The sequence below is a fragment of the Stegodyphus dumicola genome, chromosome 7 (assembly GCF_044657685.1).
Source record: "Stegodyphus dumicola isolate Sdum_Otavi_A_Nest chromosome 7, ASM4465768v1".
Lineage (NCBI taxonomy): Eukaryota > Metazoa > Arthropoda > Arachnida > Araneae > Eresidae > Stegodyphus > Stegodyphus dumicola.
This window is the reverse complement of record NC_140774.1, coordinates 150,756,781-150,777,540: the sequence shown is the minus strand read 5'-3', so window position 1 is coordinate 150,777,540 and position 20,760 is coordinate 150,756,781. Positions and strand designations below refer to the sequence as shown.

Below are 20,760 nucleotides of genomic sequence, written 5' to 3'. Positions count from 1 at the left end.
TTTTAAAAGCATAAAAAAAGGGGACAGCAAATTCACAAAGCAAGTGGTGCCATCTACAGACAAAGTTAAATTTTAAAAAATGAAAGCATATTTAAAAGGATTTTGATTTAATTAATAGAATCGAATTCGGTTTAGTGAATACGGATTTAAAGATTTTGTTCTCTTTAATAATTGTCGGTTTCAGATTTTTCTTTTTTTTATATCTCTTGTGATGATAATGAAAAGTATGGAGAATCTGCTATTGATAATGAGTAAAAGTAAAGCTAATTCTGTTTGCAGATACTTATTGTTTAAATACTGAAGAAAGTATCCTAATAAAATATTAATGTCGAACGTGTAACATTTAAATATTTTTAAGAAACTAGTAACAGAAATTGCAAGAAATTACAGCAACAAGCTCAGAATTTAATGATAATTTCTTTATATGAAAACAATTAATTAACAAAATAATATTTAAAAGTCTATCTTTGTATATTGTATAGAAAATAATTTTTCAATAATTATTTACTCAGATCGTCACAATTTATTAAATGCATATTGCTTTTTTCTTTCATTGCATGTCTGCATGCCTATTTTCGTGTTTCCGTTTTAACGAATGTCTGCAGATGGATGGTTTAACGGATTCTTGACTCTTTCCATAACACAAAATATTCTTAGTATGTCCTGCTTATGTCGCAATGTCCCCTGCTTATATCGCAACACAGAAGATATCTTGGTGATCTCGAATCTTAAGTGTCCTGAGAATATCTTAATTGAGAAGGTTTTTTTTTAAGTCGCTGCGTCCCGAAATATGCACGAATATCGTGAAGATGTTGGTATTTTATATGTCTTAAGACATCGTTGCTTAACCTCGTAATGATATTTGTGTTGCATTTTTTCAAGAATTCCAAACGTCTTAAGGATGTTTATTCCTAGTTCTTTCAGCGATTTTTGTGTTCCGCATAGGGCGGAAGATGAAGTGAGTGTATATTAGAATGGGTCATTGAAAACTCAGAAGAATGTGACAAATGATATTAAAAAATGTCTTAAGGTTGTAGTAAATAGGACTGAACTTTCTAACATCAAGTACACTTTTGAAAGGACATAGCTTAGACGCCCGAAAATATACTGACGCTAATCATTCAAGAGGATGCATGTGAGAAATCAAGCAGATGTCTAAGATAACATGAAAATTTACACTACCTCAAAAGAAATACTTTCAGAATATTTTTCAAGAAAGCTTTCGTTCTATATGACTTACATCCAGTTTCAATTGTTTGTACATAATATAAGCTTCACTGCTATATCGCTAACAAGCTGACTTATGCCCTTACAAAATGAAATACTTGAAGCTTCGCGTTGTTTTTTGTAATTACTGGTAGACCTTTTAGGTTCATACACACGATGAGCCTTAATATTCAGTTTTCTGAACCTGCAAATACCATAAGGTTTATTGGAGCAGGAAATGATAAATATCAATTATGTCCCAGCAGTTGAAATCGCACTATAGATCTTCCAGTAGCTATCTGGGTATGCTAATTACTTACACCATGAAAGCAAGCACGGGGATAATTCCTTACATTATTATACATTTAACCCATTCAGTGTTATAGTGGATGGTAGATATTGTTTCCTGAAGTGTTAGCCATTTTGTCAATAAACCTTTTGAAAAGCGATGAATATATTTTCACTGAGTACTTCGAAAGCATTAAACAGTTTTCCATCCTCTCCTTACCTCCGCGGAATTATCAGAGGTAGTGATTATCGTACTATCAGTCACTGTCAATCTTTGCCCTTCAGTAGAATACAAGAAGCTTTATGTTCAGCTTTTAAAAAGTGCGACCAAATCTATGTTGTGATAAATTTTCGTCCCCGCAGTTATGTAGACGTTTATATTTTTCGGAATAGGAAGCGTGAAAAATTGGTTTTCTCTCTCTGAGATTAGAATTACATTGTCTTCCATTTGCTGTATGGATTTTCTAATCACTTACATAACGACAGCAAGCACGGTGGTAGGTTCTGATTCCCTTTAAATCTAAGGCCTTTAAAACTGCAATAAAGAATTTCTTCTTCTACTACTTTTAAATAAGTTTTTTTTCCAATTTTGAAAATTTAATATCGTTTTAAAAAGCCGTTATATTAAACATGTTTAAATTTGCCATAATGTAATCTTTTTTTTTTTTTTTTTTTTTTTGCTGTTGTTGTTTTTTTACAGTATGGCCCTTATTTGTTTTGGACGGACTGGCATACGAACTCCATTGAGAGGGTGGACAAAGAAAGTGGTCGAAACAGAACCGTGATACGTGATAATATTGGCTACCTCATGGAAATCAAGATGGTGGCCGCGTCCAGGCAAACAGGTTAAATTAGAAACCTTCTTTAACTTGCCAATGCATGTTTCAAATAAATTCCTGTTTACATGTTTTCAATAACTTGCGTAAATGTTTGGGAAAAAAAAGAAAAGCAAAGGAAAAAAGAAAACAAAATAGCTGCAGATCAATTTATTATTAGTAAACTTGTTTTTAAAAAGTAAACTTGTATTAGTTTTGTTTTTGTTTAGTAAACTTGTATTTTACGCTTTTTCTTTTAATATGCAGTTATAATATTCAGTAAAAACTCGATTTAGTTAGCTAACATAAATAATGCATAAATAATGCAGTCCTGTCTTTGCTGTAGAACAAAAGTCAACTCAAAATTCTCTACAGTAAGGCTACCAAAACTCTCAATAACTCTTCACTGTTCCTTTGGAATTTCGTAATTCCCAGGAATGTAAAAATGAATTCCAACATTAATGGTATTTTGTGCTTTAAAACTATAAGAGTAATCGTCCTGATGTAACAGATGCCATCGAAGATAGATCCTCTAGTCATAAATACATTGCTCGTTAAAGTCAAATAAAATTTAATTCTCATAAAAAATTATATAATAGTCGGATCTCAGTGGAATGCAGTTCTATCAACAAATCGAGGAACATTGGCAATAATACTACTTTGAGTCTTATTTTGTGGAATTTGTGTTCTTCTTTTGCGTAGAAGATGGGCGCAGTAAAATCACCCGGTTATATATTATTATAGGAAACAATTTAATTGGTTTATATTTATTTACATATTAGACTTTGACTGTCTAAGTTTTTAAGCACACTTTACAACTCTTGTATTTGAGATTTTGGGGTGACATGATCGATATCCGTCTGTAGTCCATTTTACTCCACACACATATCGGAAGTAATTGAAGCAATGGCACAGATAATGGAAATTTTGAATCCAGCAACTTTATATGGCAGTGGAAGCGAATACAGCACCTTTAACATATTCCCACCAAGGGGGGGGGGAATTGATGTCCGGCAAATTTGGAGTCCAGTTAAAAAGGATTGTCATTTGATTATTCAAAATTCTTGCATCCTTTGGGCTTGATGTGTATAACGTGGTAGAAAGACCTCACATAGAGCATTTGTAATTAATCAAAGATAAATTTGATATATGACAGATGAAGGTGTGCCAATTAAATTATTTGCTATAACCATTTGTACAAAGATGGTTCTTTTTTACATATTCTATATTACAACTACAGATTCAAGTAGTAAATGCGTGAGCTAATTATGTAACCTATAAATCATTCAGGGATAAGGAACGAAATTTTGCTCACATTCGCAACAATCTCTCTGCGAAGATGGTTGCATTCACGACTACGATTGCTTTCACTGGTTTTAATGAAGATTCTCGTTATTCAAATTATGGCCAATGAAATTCCTGTTAATAATAAATTATTTTTGCTGGTATAGGCCATCAATGTAACATTGCAATACAATGGTGAAGAAAATGTTTTTAAGAGTGCATTTGGATGACAGTCATTGAAGTACATGTTACGAGAGCTTGCCCTTAGATTTCGGTGACACAGAAACACTGTACTCTTCCGCGGGTGATCAAATTTTGGTTTCGAATCGCAATGTAAAAACGTACCTTTTAGGCTGTTTTAAAAAGCGTCAGTTGAAAACAATTAAAACGCTCATTAATGGTGAATTTTTGCATTGAATTGTTTTAAAACATAAACTTTAATAATTATAACTGCTTTAGGCTTCTTAGTGTTTTTAAATTGCTTTTCATTATAGCAATAATAACTTTTAAAAAATGTTTTTCAGAAGGTAAACAAGGAAACATAATAATAATAATACAATTTCTACCTTTACATACTTTTATGCTTTTCTGTGTAGAACTTAGATCATGGCTCATAGTACCATCTGAGTTGCTTACAGGGACTCTGTTCTTAAACTCTTCATGCAGTATGCACTTAGAAGGGCAATGATTAATAAATTTTCAAATAAACTTAGAATAAAGTATGTATACAACTTGCGGACCAAAACATGTATAGACTCCTGCCATGACATGGGATATATCGAAAGAACGTGCTGGCAAACATCGACATCTCCAACATCCATCATATTCTCATAACAAATAAAGATGGCACTTCTTGATCTCACGGCAACAATTTCTGGGTCTTAGAATTTTTTCAGATGTGTAAGTGTATTTGCGAATGTATAGTTTCTAGTGAATATTAAATGCTTGTTTAAAACTATTTAGGTAACTAAGTTTTCCAACCAAGTTCCATATGGATAACTTGCTTCTCAGTGCTTTCTTAGTATTCTTGAACTATACCTGCATTCTCAGATCTGCTTAGTGCCACCGATGGGCATTAGCGCCAACAGTTGGAAATTAATGATCTAAAATATTTATTAAAAAACTAACCTACTATATTAAAGTTCAGTTATGATTCTTAATGTTAAATTCTTGGAACCATTTTAAAACTAAAAATAGTAATTAAAGCTTGGTATTCCTATCATTAATTATTTCTTATTGTGCTGCTCCTGTAGGTAGCAACCCTTGCGGAGAAGGAAATGGCGGCTGCAGCCATTTGTGCCTATTCAGACCCCATGGACACGTCTGCGCATGTCCGTCCTTTCACGACAGCCGACCTTGCTCCACTGGTAAGTTCGCTTTATTTCTTATTAAAATTCAAAATTTGTAATTAATATTAAAATCTTAAATGCTTCATTTCAATATAAAAGCACAGAGCTACTTTTAAAGTAAACTACTTTTATTTTGTCAAAAATTGTTGTACATAAAAAATAACCATTTAGAATATACTTCCGAGAATTTTGTTATGAATTTAAGATATCATAACAAAAATACTACAACTAGATATGCCAAACGAATTAGATTCGAAAGATAACAAAAATTATACCGAGAAATACCATATAAATCGCAAAATATTGTAATTTTTAAATGTTTTTCAAATATTTTCAAAATTTCCAATTACCGTTATCTGTACCATCAGCATTAAATCCATCATGATCCATTATTTGTAATAAGGAACTAATTTCGCCTTTACCTGGTAATCCCAAAGTGAACGGTGGTAACTTGTTGCTTTATACTGAGTAACAAAGCAGAAAAAGTGTACTAAACAGTTATTCTTTTGAAAGGTTTTGAATGTGTAATATGACCTTTAGAAAATCAGTGCTTACACGAGAATTAGGGAATAACAGTCAAACTCCAGGGTCTGTCATAACTTCGAGGATGATTCGGTAGTAACGATCACATTGTAATGAGTTGCAATTCTTGGTTTGTTTTCCAGAATTTCTTTAAAACTCATCCCAGAGAATGAGCTTGCTGCATGAGTGTTTTTCTGGTTTTCCTGATATGTAACGTGAATATGAATCAGCTTCCATTAGAAATGTCTCCCACGAAGACATTCCTCCTGTTAAATAGGTAGTTCTAGCTTGCAGTGCCATAATACAATAAACCTAGATCCATTCCTTAAGAATCCATATCATTTCTTTTTTTACTGTCATTACCTGTTCGTTCATTATAATAATTTCATTACTGGCTTATTAACTTAGAATTTTCTTCGACTTGGTTTAATAGACACAGTCTTTTTGTCAGCAGCATTTGATTTTAATTTGTTAAGTGACATCTTATATTAATTGATATTTCACAAAGGGGAACACAGACAGATCACCTCAGATTTGAAATAAATTTCAGCTAAAAATTCTGCATAGTTTATAGATAAAATTCCGAAATTTTTGTTTAGAGAAAACAAATTGGCCAAAGATATGAACTATAAGTGCGAAACTCGTAAATGCGGCATTTGTAAAAATTTGAAGAGTTTTGTAAATAGAACATTGTGATAGAGAAAATATTAGAAGAGCACTCTTTTTCTCTCACTATCGCATCTTTTAAAACAAATGGAAATTTATTAGAAAAATTTACTGTGCTGTAGCTAATCATTAGCTTTTTATCTACAAACAAAAAAAGGAACGATTTTCATGAGTTAATAAATACTTTTTTTTTAAACGTAAATTTTTGTTCATTTTTTATTGTAGTTAAAAAAAAACTAATTATCTTGCGTTTTCTTTTGCAGTGCCTGGGGAAATTTTACCTGAGCCGACCAAGAGTGCCAGTACGGAAGATAAAACGACTTTCAAGGAGTCAACTGTAACTACTTCTGCCCCAACGAATAATAGCAATCGGTAATTAATATTTTTCCTGAAGACATTTCCTGAGTAATAGTATAAGATGCCATCTCTTTTTAATTTATAGTTGCTATCTGTGTTTTTAATCTTATACAGAATAAATTAACCTAGTTCATCGCTTCTAGTTTTAGTTTAAAACAGCACTCACAGTTTTAGTTTCAGTGTTTTCTCTGTTCCTGATTTTAATTCATTACTTTCGTTAACGAATTCACTGAAAACAAATAATTAAATAAATTAAAATGGATCTTTATTATAAAAAGTATGACAGTAGATAGCTTGTAAAAAAATTCAAACCAGAGTTTCAAAGAACATACCTCAGCTTTTCTGAATTGAAAAATATTTCTAAATTTCAATTTGTGCGTTAAATAATCAAGTCTCTTATTTGAAATATTCTGTAACTGAGCAAAATATTTTATTTGAGCAAGAGATATGAAAAATTAAGAAATAAAATTCGAAATATGGATCTTTCTTTTTCTATTTGGTCGTGCATGAACGCACTCATGGCATCATGGGGAAGAACGGGTTTGAATCCCTCCATTCTTCATGAGACATAATTGAATAAATCCAGGTGGTGACGAATCGTTCAACGCATATTTAGTCTGCTCGAAACTGTAGTGATTCCGAAGTCTTTTAAAAATAAGAACGTGAAAATACTGTTTGCGAGGATTCGAGCCACAAATCTTCCATTTGCTATTTCAACATATGCTGAGATCCAAGCAGCATGCACGGGGAAAATGTGATAAAGGTTTACAAGACAAAGTGCGGAAGTAAGTACCTGAACCGTCGAAACCAAAACACCTCAAGTTTCTGGGCTCTTCAAAGCTATCCTTTACTAACGCGGAAAGAAGTGATGATCTCTTTAACAGGTACGATTAATTCAAACCTTACATATTTTCTAAAATGATGCCATATAAGTCATGATGACATTGTGTAAATGAAGTAAAATCAATTTAATTCAGGAAATTAAAAATAAATATCCAGAGCTCACCTCGGAAGATTTGGAATGGATTTAACATAAAATTACATGCATAATAAAATCAACATTTAATTACTACGCCCAAAGGGACTTTTTTTACCGTTTTATGTGCTGTCTTTATTTATTAAATATCATGTTCTTCGCATTTAAACCATAAAGTTCAATTCAACAGCAATATCGCAAAATAATTTTAGAATGAGTATATCTTTAGAATTTCTGATACACAGTTTCACGCTTTGGAGACAAAAATGTTTTTTCTGTACAACGTTGCCATTGCTTGCTTAGAAATGCTTGAGTTTGTTAATAAAAAATTCGTTAAAAGTTTTACAAAATATGAAATTGATAATAAAACACATTTCAAATTCCAAATTTGCGCTTCCAGATGCCCATATTTAGTGGAAGATTACGTTATTCAAAATTTGATGGCTCTAGGTACAGTTGCTTTATCACAATGCGAGAAATATATTGTTACGTTTTTCTTATTCTTCTGACACCAGTTGTTGCGTTATTTTCTTCCTTAACGTTCGTACGGGGTTTGTAGATTTGGAGTGAAAAACGACGACACTTGATGAAGCACCGAATAACACACTTTATTTAACCAATACTGCTCAGGACAGCTGCAAAACACGTTTTACAGTCGTCGATGAACTACTGTAAACACGTTGATACGATCAGCGACACAGCCTTCAAGTTATCAGGATATCACGGTGGAGACAGCTTCCTGGAAAGCACCAGACTCTACTTTCCGGAGTACAGCTCCCGACTCAGCTTGGTCGTTCTCGGAACAATAACAAACAATAACAACAAGCAATCAAAAAAAGGTAAATGTTGCACAAATTACTACTATTGCAACACTAGACACAAAATAAAGATGAATCAATTAAGCAATTTGTTGAATGCGTCTACCCTTACATATGCATCGATAGGACGTATTTTCGTGCTTAAATAAGATAGAAGAGAACACCAGAGATGCACTCCTGCCCTGGTTATAACTTTCGGCCAAATAAGACAGTGTGCTAGGAGGAAAGGGCACTCAGACCTGACAGTCTCGAGGCTGCCTTAACACAGTTAAACGCCCCAACTCCTAGAGGCGATCCAAGAGGCGGCTAACCTGTCGGTCGAGGAGACGAGTTAAGACTAAGCTGAGTCGATATGAATACTCAGCAAACTCACATTCCACGTCCCCGTATTGGAGGGATGGTAAAAACATCTGCCATCAACAGGAGCCCTCAACCCCGGACAGCAGAACGAATTCACTTAAACACTGTACACAACAGACTGAGCCATCAATCCGGCCGCTAACACTACATCATGGTATACAGATGTCGGCTTTAGGCGTCCCCAGGGCAAATCAAGGAAGGATATGAATATGTAATTTTGAGGCTACCGGTGCCCAGTAGAAATCTCGAGGCTCTCTGAATTCACTAACTCCAGCAACGGGAATGTTTCGCCCCGGACAACCATAGATATGTAGCTCAACCACAACCAGCCGAACGGACGAAAACGCCATATGGTCCCTGCCGAGGCTGAAACAGCCATCGTTAGCGATGACTGCAGTCCTGTGGAGACTGATTTTAAACACCCGTGGCCAAGACTGCCTACGTACAGATCTTAATCAGTATTTTCCTAGGTTTTACCTGAGTCGACCTCCGAAGGGCGTTCAAATAAGAAAAGAACTTTTCTGTTCAGACAGGCAGCGAGACAACTGTTTGTTTTAATGATTGCCCGGTGCCTTTTTGACTCGTCGCCGTCGTGCGCCGCACGACCTCGCACCTATTGTCGGCCCGGGCCTGCATCTTGGCACATTTATTATGCCTATTCCAAAAAGCTTACATATTTGATAGATTTGCAAAGCAATCAACGCAGCTAAACCAAAGCGGTGAGAGCAAGGGCGTTATGTTCAGAGTGAAATCTTAATTCAGACTGAGTTAGTTTTGGTTCTCAATGCATTTTTATTGGATGGTTAATATTGCTGTAAAATTACTTACGGTTGTTTGAGTTTTAGTTTCATTTACACTATCAAAATGATGTAAGACTCATATGACATATTTTTCTCGAAATGACGCAGTGCAAATAGAAGTTACTATTTTTAGATTACAGAAGGGAATTAATTTTCTCTGCTTATTTAATCTTTTACATATTCTTTATTTTTCTTACATACATTTATGCAGATTCTTCGTTATTTAATTTCTTTAAATATTATACAGGGCTCTAATATTTGGTGGCAGCAATTTGAAATTGAACCAATATTTGTAGTGAACCAACCTAAAATGCCAAAAAGAAATTAATAGCCCTTTTGGGCTAATACTTTCAGATTCTACATTACGCCCAAAGGGGTGTTTTTTTAACGTTTTGTATGTTACCTTTATTTATTAAATATCATGTTATTCATACTTAAATCATAAAACTCAGTTCAACAGCACGATCTCGAAATAATTTTAAAATGAGCATATCTTTAGAATTTCCCATACACAGTCTCGCGCGCTGGAGATTAATTTTTTTTCCCCCATATAGTGCTGCCATTACTTGCTTTTAAATTGTTGAGCTTGTTAATCAAAAATTCGTTACAGTTTTACAAAATATGGAATGGATAGTAAAAGAAATTCCAAATTATGCCCATATTTGGGTGGAAACGTACGTTATTCAAACTTTGATGGCTCTAGGTATCATTGTTTTATCACAATGCGATAAACATTTTTACATTTATGCAGATTCTTCTTTATTTAATTTCTTTAAGTATAATACAGGGCTCTAATATTTGGTGGAAACAATTTGAAAAGTGAACCGACATTCTAGTGAACCAACGCAAAATGCCAAAACGCAATTAATAGCCCTTCTGGGCTAATGCCCATTGGGCTAACAATTCCATAGCAAAGAAGCTTTTGTCAATGAGTTCAAATGAACTTGCAAATTTTCATTTAATGATCATGTAACATGAGTTATCCAGTCACAGAAAATCAATAATTTTACTTCAAGATCAGGAACTTGTAAAACGTCTGAAAATTCACGAAGAGAATGTTGGCCAAGTTAAATGCTTAGGCGATTCTTGCAGGTGGAAAAACTAGCTAAAATATTTTAGACATTTTAAGCTTTAGACCAGGGATTCCCAACTTTTTTCTTGTATCGACACCTTACAAAGAATTGTTTTTTTTTTTTTTTTTTTTTTTTTTTTCATTTACCTTTTACATTTTCTCCATAATATACAGCCTATATCATAATCGTAACGGTGGGGGGGGATCAGTAGTTAGCTTGTAATGTTCAAGTTACAAGGTATTTCTTCCGAATCTTTAGCGTGCCTTCGTAGTGTGATGCTCTGCACGCTGGTTGCGTATTTCAGAGGTTTGTGGTTCGATTCCAGGCGAAGGTGTGGCTCATTTTTCATCACTCCTGCTTCCAAAACAAAAAAAACCTAATGTCTCTAAACTGGCGCCTAAACTAAGAGGGTCGTGGATGATGATTCTCCTCACCTAGGATTTGGCGATTGAGTCCCCTAAAACCCCAATCGACTTTTAAAATGGGGAGTATATAAGGTATTTCTCCCGCTTTCTTAGCATGCCTTCGTGGTGTCGTTGTTTACACGCTGGGCGCGTATTCCAGAAGTCCGTGGTTCGATTCCCGGCGAAGGTTTTGCTAATTTTTCATCTTTCCTGCTTCGAAATAACATAATGTCTATACAAGGTTAGATGGAAAAGGTATACAATTATAGTGATGATGTAACTGACATTTGAGCATAACTTCTATTAACAAGTTTTCGACGGCCGCCATTGGGAAAAGAATAGGGGCAGGTTTTGCGTCTACTCGTTAGTTTTGATTCGTATTTTTTGTGTTATCGAGTTTTACTTTTATACTGAACTAATTGCTTAAAAAAAGTTTATATTATAAAAAAAAATAATTATTGAGAAAAAAATATATTACATAATTTTTCTGTACTTTCACCTGTTAATTATTTTCTGTGATATATTCCATATTACATTCTATAGATTTAGAGCAATAAACACTTAATTATCAATTTTGTCAATAAATTTTATTTCATCAATGAGATCTTGATTATATCGATCATTTGCCGTTACATATTCGGCTATCGACCCCTTGCCTATCAAAGACCTCCTTAAACTTCATCGACCTCCCAGGAGGTCCATACCGACCGCGCTGGGAACCCCTGCTTTAGGCAATAACATGATCACGATCTATGCTGTTGCCAAAAGTGATCAAATTATTAATTAACAATATATAAATTTTTATATGCTGTATATAACATTTAAGGGCATTTAATGTACTATTGTTGCAAATATAGGAAGCATTAAAAAATTGGGAGGATAAGATGAGCAAGAAAATCTTCAAAAATGGGATAGTGAGCCAAAACCATCCAGAAGACAGTTGTAGAGTGATTCAGACTTTTTCGATATCAGGAAACTGAAAAATGTGCAATGTTCTCGCTGGAATTCGACTTCCCGATTGCCAACCGGACGTTTTACTGAGTTACATCACGGAGGCACGCGAAAAGGCAAAATAAAATACCTTGTATACTCTCCCTTTTAAAGGGCGACTGCGTATAGGAGAACCCAGTCGTGTATCATAATAATCCAGGTGGTATCGAATTATCCTCTACCACCTTTTAGTTCGAGCGCCACTTCTAGAGTCATTCAGAATTTTTCTCTGTCAAGAAAGTGAAAAATGTAGAATGTCCTCTTCTGCATTAGAACACCGGGCATCTCGATTGCTAGCTGGGCAGATTATCCAGTTACACTGCAGAGGCACACAGAAATCAAGTGCGGAAACACATTTGAGTAAAAATGCCTGGGGACTAAGACAGCATGAACAGAGAAAAAGGCAACCAGAAAATTTAGTTCTTCCGATTCCACTTTGAAATTATTGTAGAATTTTCAGGTTTTCTCTTTCCAATTTCTCAGAGATTTCCTTTCAAATGGAGTTTCCTACTTATGTCATCTTTATCACTTGGCATTATCTCTATATTTCCAACTTTCTTTACTTGTATCATTATTTCCAGTGTTCTCACTTTTAAGTGTCTCTTATCGTAGATTGATATTGAGTTCTTTCCTCCCATTTGCGTAGGTGTCTGTCATGGGAGTCCGCAGAAAATGCTGTAGGCAGAGGGCAAAGGTTGGAAACAAATAATTACATCAATTCAAACACACATATTTTATACTGTTTCAAGAAGAGCAAGTACCTCATCTGCAGACTTTCATGATGTTTATCCTATTCCTATTTTTCTTATTAACGATTAAAATATCCTATTACATCCGAAATATCGATATTCTCATGTGTTCTAAGATAAATACCTACACACATATAAACAAAAATTTAAAAATTTCAAATTACGATTACATTTTTTTACGATAAATTTTAAAGTCGCTGAATATATTGCGAAATTCATTACATAATCAAGAGATGATAATTAAATAAAGAATTAATTATAAATTATATGTGCATTAATATATAAGTAGCACTATTTAAAGCTATTACATTCCCCTTTCGATGCTGAAATATTATTTTAAGAGTAGAATATGATTTTATAAGTAACACATACCTATAAAACTACTTCTGCTGGATTTTCCTTCTTGTCTTATTTATTTATAGAGGTATCATATATTTGCGACTCGTATTTTTATTTTCATTCTAATTTATTTTTGTAATAGAAAGAAGCTAACATGTTAAGTCATATTTAAAACACATTCCTTTGTGCTGCATGCTATTACACTTGCATAATTAGAACAGTTCCCTTTCAGATGCGTGTATTAGATTAAATTGTGGTTATTTCACAAAGACTAAGTGCATTTAAATAAATTTACTTACTTTAAACTTAATTGTTTAGTAAACTGTGCAATATTTTTCTATTAGGTGTACAGATATAGATATGCAGTTGGGAAGATGTCATATCATCGGTTTTCCTCCACCTGGTAAGTAATACGATTTGCTTTTTCCAGGTGAGTATTTTTTCCAACTCCTTAAATATAGGTTATTGCCTGAAGAATATCTTATCATTTCATTGTATTACATTTATATGGATGCTATTTCAAAATATCGGTATGTTTATAAAGCAGCTCTACCCAATATGATACATAAAATTATATAGATCTTTAAAATACTGAACCTTTTAAAAATATACTTTTCTCGCATTTTCTTAAAAGTTCTTTCTTCTAATTCTTTAGTATTATTGTTAGTTTTATGTAATTTCTAAAACCTTTTCAACAACTTCATGTATTATAACGTACCAATTATTGAGTTCTGTTTTATTATTTCTCTGAATACATTTAGTACTCGGTAACTTTTCGCTATGTTTCAAAAATGCCATATTCCCTTTTAGATCCAGTCCTTCAAACTGCCTATATAGCCTTGAGTGTCATTCTTCTAATAGTAGGACTTGTTTTAACAATAGCACTCGTATTTTGGAAAAAAAAGTAAGTGAAAACTTCTTTTTCATATTAATCTCTTTTCTAAATGGGCTATTTCTTCCAAACATTGATATGAGATAATCAAAGCAATGTAGAGCTTTGCTACCGTTATTCAAGTAAGCGTAATTATTGTTGTAAATTATATAATTAAATAATAAAAAGGATACCCTAATTCCATCATATCGAAGCGTGGCGTAGCATCGTAAATAAAATAATTTTATATTCATTCGATAATTGCAGAAAAAACAAATGCTGAACATTTACCACGTGTACATTCATAGGCATTATTATATAATAAATTAGTGTAGCATTATAAATTAAAAACCCATTCCGACATTTAATAATCACAAATAAACGATTATTTCCACAATATTACAGTACAGCATTATTATGTAGCATAATGATATAGCGTTAGAAATTAAAATCTCTTTCTTACATGGAATATCTATCATTTCATTTTTTTCTAATAGCACTAAAAATCTGAATTGTGTGTTGGTATCTATAGTCAGTCACATTCAGTTATTAAATTTAAATGCAAGATACTTCAAATATTGTATTCATTGCGTTGATATTACATTATATGTGTAAATTATATTGATATTGATTTTGCGTTGATACTGTTATTCTCATTGACATTATTATTGATATTGATATTGTGATTATAATTTTATCGATATTTATATTGTTATAATATTATTATTATATTATATTATATTTAATATAGTATTTTTATTCATTTATTATATTGTAATATATTTATACTGATATTTCATTATATTATATTGCCATGTGCGTATCAAATTGGTTTGCAAATCGTGGTTTTTCTGTGTTTCATTATTAGATGGATTTATTATCATTATTAGGTCCATTTTTAGTTAGTTCATTAAATTCAAACCTCATCAAATATTTGTTAATTTATTCGAATTTAATATCTTCAGCTACGAAATATCTGTGTTTGGTAACGATTATAAAAATAACCGAATTAAAGAATACTCGTTCTAAATTTCAGCAAAAAGCGCCGCCATGAGGAGTTGGAAGCCACGTTTACCTTCTCCAACCCTACATACAGTGCCTCCAACGGGGATGGCGTCCCCACAGATCGAAACGTCTGGCCATGGAAGTCCCAGCACAGAAATAACAAAAAACAGGTATCTTTTAATAAATTAAAAGATACAACTTCACCTAGTTTCCAACACATTAGTATTCATGCGTAGTATAAAAGTTTATAAAGGAAATATAAGTTGGAAAAACAGAATATAAGTAGCTGCAAGAAATGTATATAGTTTTTAGGCCAAAAGAGAAAACATAGTCTGTTACTAGCAACCGACAACTAATAGGAAAATTTTAAACAATTAGTGCATCCTTATTAAAGTTGTTGAATGGTAAAGACACTGAACTAGTACAAAATCTCCTACATGGGCAGCATTCCTCAAGAATGCATTATGAATTCGAATCCATGCGCTTTTATGAAACAGGAGATATGTACCGAATTGTAGTTTAAAGCACAGAAACTTTTGTTCCCTGTACTTGAAGCTAAATTCTAACTTTAATTGTAATGCATTGGAACAATTTAAAAGAAAACATACTAATACCAAAAAGCTAACTTTTATCGATTAGAGGAATGGCTCAAGCATTGTCGGTTTGCGGCTTTCTTGGTGCATCAGAACTTTGTTTTTTAGAAGCTTTAACTCCGAAATAGTCCTAAATATTTATGATCTTAGCTGTATAATTTTCGCGAAAATAATTTTCAAATTGGTTTGTAAGACGACAAGTTGTTTTCAAAAACAGTAGGTTGCGCAGTATCTGTTAGATGCCTTTCTTATCATAGCAGCAACACATCGATGGGCCAGTTCTAAAACTTTCGTGGACGAAGTATTCTATGAAAACTTTGTACTTTGCTAGGTTCCTCCAATCTACCTATTGTGCCCACCTATGAACTCTCCTTTAATCTACCTATTGTGTGTGTACGTCGCAATAATTCTTGCAAGCAGTTATAAAATTCATATCGCTTGATATGATCACGAGCTCTAAATGTTGCAACATCTGCAAAAGACATTGTTTCATTTGACATCATCCTAGCAAAATCGTCCAAATTTTTGCCTGTGTATGCAAAGTTCTAGGCTAATACAGTTTGTTAATTTTTCTTCGCTACGCCCAAAAGCTCTCTCTATTTCGGGTGTTTTGCCCTTTTAGGGGTATATATAAAGTATAGATTACGACTATTCTTTGTCTGTCACTACCATCACACCATACTGTGTTGGATTGGAGGACCTGTATCATACTGCCTTTAAAATGCATTTCGCACAGATTACATTCATTAATAAGAGAGTTATAGTAGTCGGAATTAGAAGTTCTGTGAATAATGAACCTGTAGAGACATTAGGTTATTTCGAAACAGGAGAGATGAAAAAGGAGCAATGCTCTCAGCGGGACTCGAACCACGGATCTCTCGAATACGCGCCGAGTATGCTGACCATTACACCACGAAGGCATGTTAAGATGTTAAGAAGGCGGAACAAATACCTTATATGCTCCACCTTTTAAAGGGCGACTGGGAATTAGGGAATCCAGCCGCCAAATCCTGGTGGTGGAGAATGATCATCCACTAACCTTTTTAGTTCCGACGCCATTGTAGAGGCATTAGGTTATTTCGAAATAGGAGAGATGAAAAATGAGCAATGTCTTCTCCGGGAGTCGAACTACGGATCTCTCGAATACGGGTCGAGTATGCTAACCATTACACCACGAAGGCATGTTAAGAAGGCGGGAGAAAACTCGTTGCATATTTTAAAACACAAAACGCCTTTTGCTGTAATTCGCCATTTTGTAAATGAAACTCGTACCTACAACAAGGTAATTATCTAGCAAAAACCACATCTGCATCCATATTCATCTTATAACAAAAAAAATGATGCTTCTTGACAAAAGGAATCATGACAAAAGACAAAACAATGACATGACAAAACAATGACAAAAGAAAGTTTGCAGACTCAAAATTTAAGGGTTTTTTTTTTTTTTCATTACGAGAATATAAAAATTATGCGCCACCTATAATTTGGAAAATATAGGACATTTAAACTCCGATGATTTATTTATAAAATCTCCGTACCATGACACCAATCAGTGAATCTTTTGGGCATATTGTTTAATGCAATGAAATCCATTTACGCAAATATTAGAAAGGCATGTATAATTTACTCATTATCAATATGAACTCAGGCTCTATTGTACTTCCAACAAATAGATGCCAAAATTTAATTGTCACCTGAAACGTAAACTCTGCTGATTTGTCTAAAATTGCAAACGACAAAGCTCAATCGGTTTTCAAATATTTCCCCCTGACTTATTCAGGTTGAAATGATTACTTGTCAATAATTTCAGAGAACAATTGTTGCAATCGATCATGCCATTCCTCTGCTTGTCATAAATTATCAATACTATGTAGCATTTGAAAATGCCCTTACGCAGTCATTTCGGATCGGCGCAGAATGTATAATAATTCTCCTAAGGTAAGGGATTTGTATGATAATTAAAGTGGTAGGTAGGTTTACTATCGTTAGCATGATACCGGGTGAAGAATTTACGATGCTTAGATAGGAATGTTAGTTTCAGGTTCTCTGCAACATTTCTGGTACCGTAAATAATGAGCAGAGTTGGCATTCCATAAAAATTAAACATACTAATAGTTAATTCACAGCGATATGTATTTTTATTGTACTGTCACTTGGTAAAATAACTTATATAGTGCCCTTCGAAAATCGACGCCTTACGCGGATGCCTATGTCGCATATACTTGGAGCTGGCTCTAAGATTATTTCCAATAAAAACTTTAACAAAAAGGTGCTTGAAGGAGATGATTAAATATTTTATTTCTTCAAGCGTTGAACCTAGGCAAAGAACACCCAGTTACATTCATTAATAAGAGAGTTATAGTAGTCGGAATTAGAAGTTCTGTGAATAATGAACCTGTAGAGACATTAGGTTATTTCGAAACAGGAGAGATGAAAAAGGAGCAATGCTCTCAGCGGGACTCGAACCACGGATCTCTCGAATACGCGCCGAGTATGCTGACCATTACACCACGAAGGCATGTTAAGATGTTAAGAAGGCGGAACAAATACCTTATATGCTCCACCTTTTAAAGGGCGACTGGGAATTAGGGAATCCAGCCGCCAAATCCTGGTGGTGGAGAATGATCATCCACTAACCTTTTTAGTTCCGACGCCATTGTAGAGGCATTAGGTTATTTCGAAATAGGAGAGATGAAAAATGAGCAATGTCTTCTCCGGGAGTCGAACTACGGATCTCTCGAATACGGGTCGAGTATGCTGACCATTACACCACGAAGGCATGTTAAGAAGGCGGGAGAAATACCCTATAAACCTATCAGTTTGATACGTTTCAGTTTCATGTACAACAAAAAACTTCGTCTTTTTTCGTAATTTTTATTTTTGTATTAATAAGTTTAATACAATAAGTTTCATACATTTTGTGTGCAAAATTCACGAAGATATTAGAAAACCAAAGATTGTCTTACGTCGTATATAAAACCTTCTTTCAGCAAAAATAAAATTAATACTGATTGGCCTCATGTACACGTGAAGTACATACATCTCTGCAAATTTTGGGAGCAGAAATATTTAAAGTAAAAATGTTTAAATTTTTTTAAAACTCAAGAAAAACATAACTGATATTTTACTACCAGAAATTTGCTTTATAGTGACCATACAAAAATTTAATTTTATGTTTATAGAACCATAACAATTACTCTAGCTTAAAATTCTCGCTTTACTTCGAGAAACATCGTGTTGAAAGTAAATGCCTTTGAACTTATACATTGGAAGCAATATTGCTTAACGAATCTGTTTATTGGAAGCCCATGCTTAAATCAGGTAAAGTCTATAGCTGCTTTCCTTGAAATGCACCTCTTTTTTTAGAATTTATACGATGGTCAGATAAATTATATTTTACAACAGCATTATTTGTTATTTCTTTTAAAATGGCTGGCATAACTTACAGTTTAATAGCATATCGCGTATAGTAGTGACGGTAGCTTTATCTGTCTAGGCCGATCTTATTAATTGAAACCAAGTTAAGTTTCTTGCAGTTGCACAAAGAGGTGGCATGTGGTTTCTGCTATTTCCTTCACTTGAGATGCAATTTAGAAAAGTTCTCTGTGAAGGCCTCTAACTTCTTATGTAGGTGGTCTATAAATGTTTGGTCTTGATTAAATAATAAACTTATCTGTTCGGTTTAATCCTTTAACGTATTTTGGATAAAAATATGAGTGTTTTTGGCTTTACTTTTGACAAATTTGCATATGCCAAATAGAATCAGTAGCAAGTATTGGGCGTTGTTTTACATGTGCCGGCACAAACCATCATCATGAGTATATGATAAAGTATAGTATAATAGTCGAAATATTATGTTGTTCTGGAGATATTGCAATGTTGATGTTTATACACCAGTATGTAGAAAACTATCTTTTATTTAATAAATAATAGGCATGTATCAATTCTGCTTAAACATGTATTGAAAGAGCATTTTGTGACTTACATAAAACTACTTCAGGTGGCCAACAGCAAGCTCCAGACTAAAACGAAATTTTGAAATTTTTTAACTTGGCGATATTGAAAGTTGTTCTCGTTGTTTCCATAAGTAACCACAGTAACTAATTGGAAAGCATATCCATATATATTGCTGGATTGCTTTGAGCTCCAGTTTCCTATAGGAACGTTCATTCTCCCTCTCTGTGTACCAACGACTTTCGTTCATACTTGAATAAATTTGAAGAATTAATTAGGATAAACATCATCATTCATTGCATTTTATCCTAGATGATCGTCTGGGATGGAATGCACGTAATTCCATCTGGACAATATCCTGCGGGAAAGACTCATGAAGAACTAAGTGTACGCAAGTCAGTGCATAATTTAGAGGTCTTATTGGACAGAATGTATGCTATATTCAACAATTTGCTATCATAAATGCTTTTCAGAAAATGTCCTAAAAATTCAGGTGCCTTTTTATGTGGAGTAACGTCAAGGTGTATTAGACGTAGAGTCTGATATTTTGTGAGGAAGAAAAAACGTTTGTAGTAAATTGTATAATATTAAGAATATAATAATTTCTGTCACTAAATAAGAAAGAATAACATGCTAAAATTATAACTTTCAAGATCTGATACTTAAAATCTACTGTTCCTCATTCTTAAAATTTGCTAATTCTTTATCAGGAATTTCAACGAGATTTAACACTATTTTTGGAAGTGATTGTATAAAGGAAGGTTAGTTATTAAATTTAAAATTAGTCATAGAAGAATAATTCTGAATTTGATGCATTTTCAATAATTAATTGCGAGGATGGGCAAAGTTCAATATATCTGGAAATAAATCTTTGAAATTTTATTTGGATGTATTTTTATTTAATGTCTAGAGAAAATCGAGAGCTAACAGCAAATCTAAAACTTTCATTGTTTTCGAGAGTTTTCGAGATGTTTTTGTAAACTTAGACATGCATTAGCTTTAAATACTAATTGCTAATCTTTTTGCTATTGAAAAGTGGGTTGCTTATTTTCGTTTGGTAACTTCAAGTAGACAAGTAATCAATTAACTTAGTTATTATCTTGAAAGCCTTGTTATGTTTTAATCACGAGTAAGTTATTTTTCAGATTTAATGTAAATTCTTCTTCTTTGAAGTAAGCAGAACAAAAGCTCATTTATACATTTATTTTAGTTATTTATAATATTCTTATGATTTTAGTGAGGATGCCCTCAACCATTATCCTATGATGTTGAGTTTTCGCAATTATTAATAAAAAATGAACTATTATTCATAGTTTTATTCTCAATTAGAATTTCACATGA

General features: G+C 33.3%; 2 protein-coding genes across 2 annotated transcripts in view; one reads left to right on the top strand and one right to left on the bottom strand.

Moving 5' to 3' along the window:
• LOC118187669 (core alpha-(1,3)-fucosyltransferase-like) overlaps positions 1-20,760 on the bottom strand; it is a 631,908-nt gene that overhangs the window by 69,672 nt on the left and 541,476 nt on the right. The window lies entirely within an intron of this gene.
• The window catches only part of Lrp4 (LDL receptor related protein 4), a 1,066,574-nt gene that overhangs the window by 1,041,271 nt on the left and 4,543 nt on the right, over positions 1-20,760 (top strand). The window contains exons 29-34 of the mRNA XM_085821440.1: positions 2,195-2,339; positions 4,847-4,960; positions 6,394-6,502; positions 13,341-13,399; positions 13,807-13,900; positions 14,904-15,042. Coding sequence (XP_085677566.1) covers positions 2,195-2,339; positions 4,847-4,960; positions 6,394-6,502; positions 13,341-13,399; positions 13,807-13,900; positions 14,904-15,042 — 660 coding nt within the window. The remainder of the gene's footprint in view (positions 1-2,194; positions 2,340-4,846; positions 4,961-6,393; positions 6,503-13,340; positions 13,400-13,806; positions 13,901-14,903; positions 15,043-20,760) is intronic.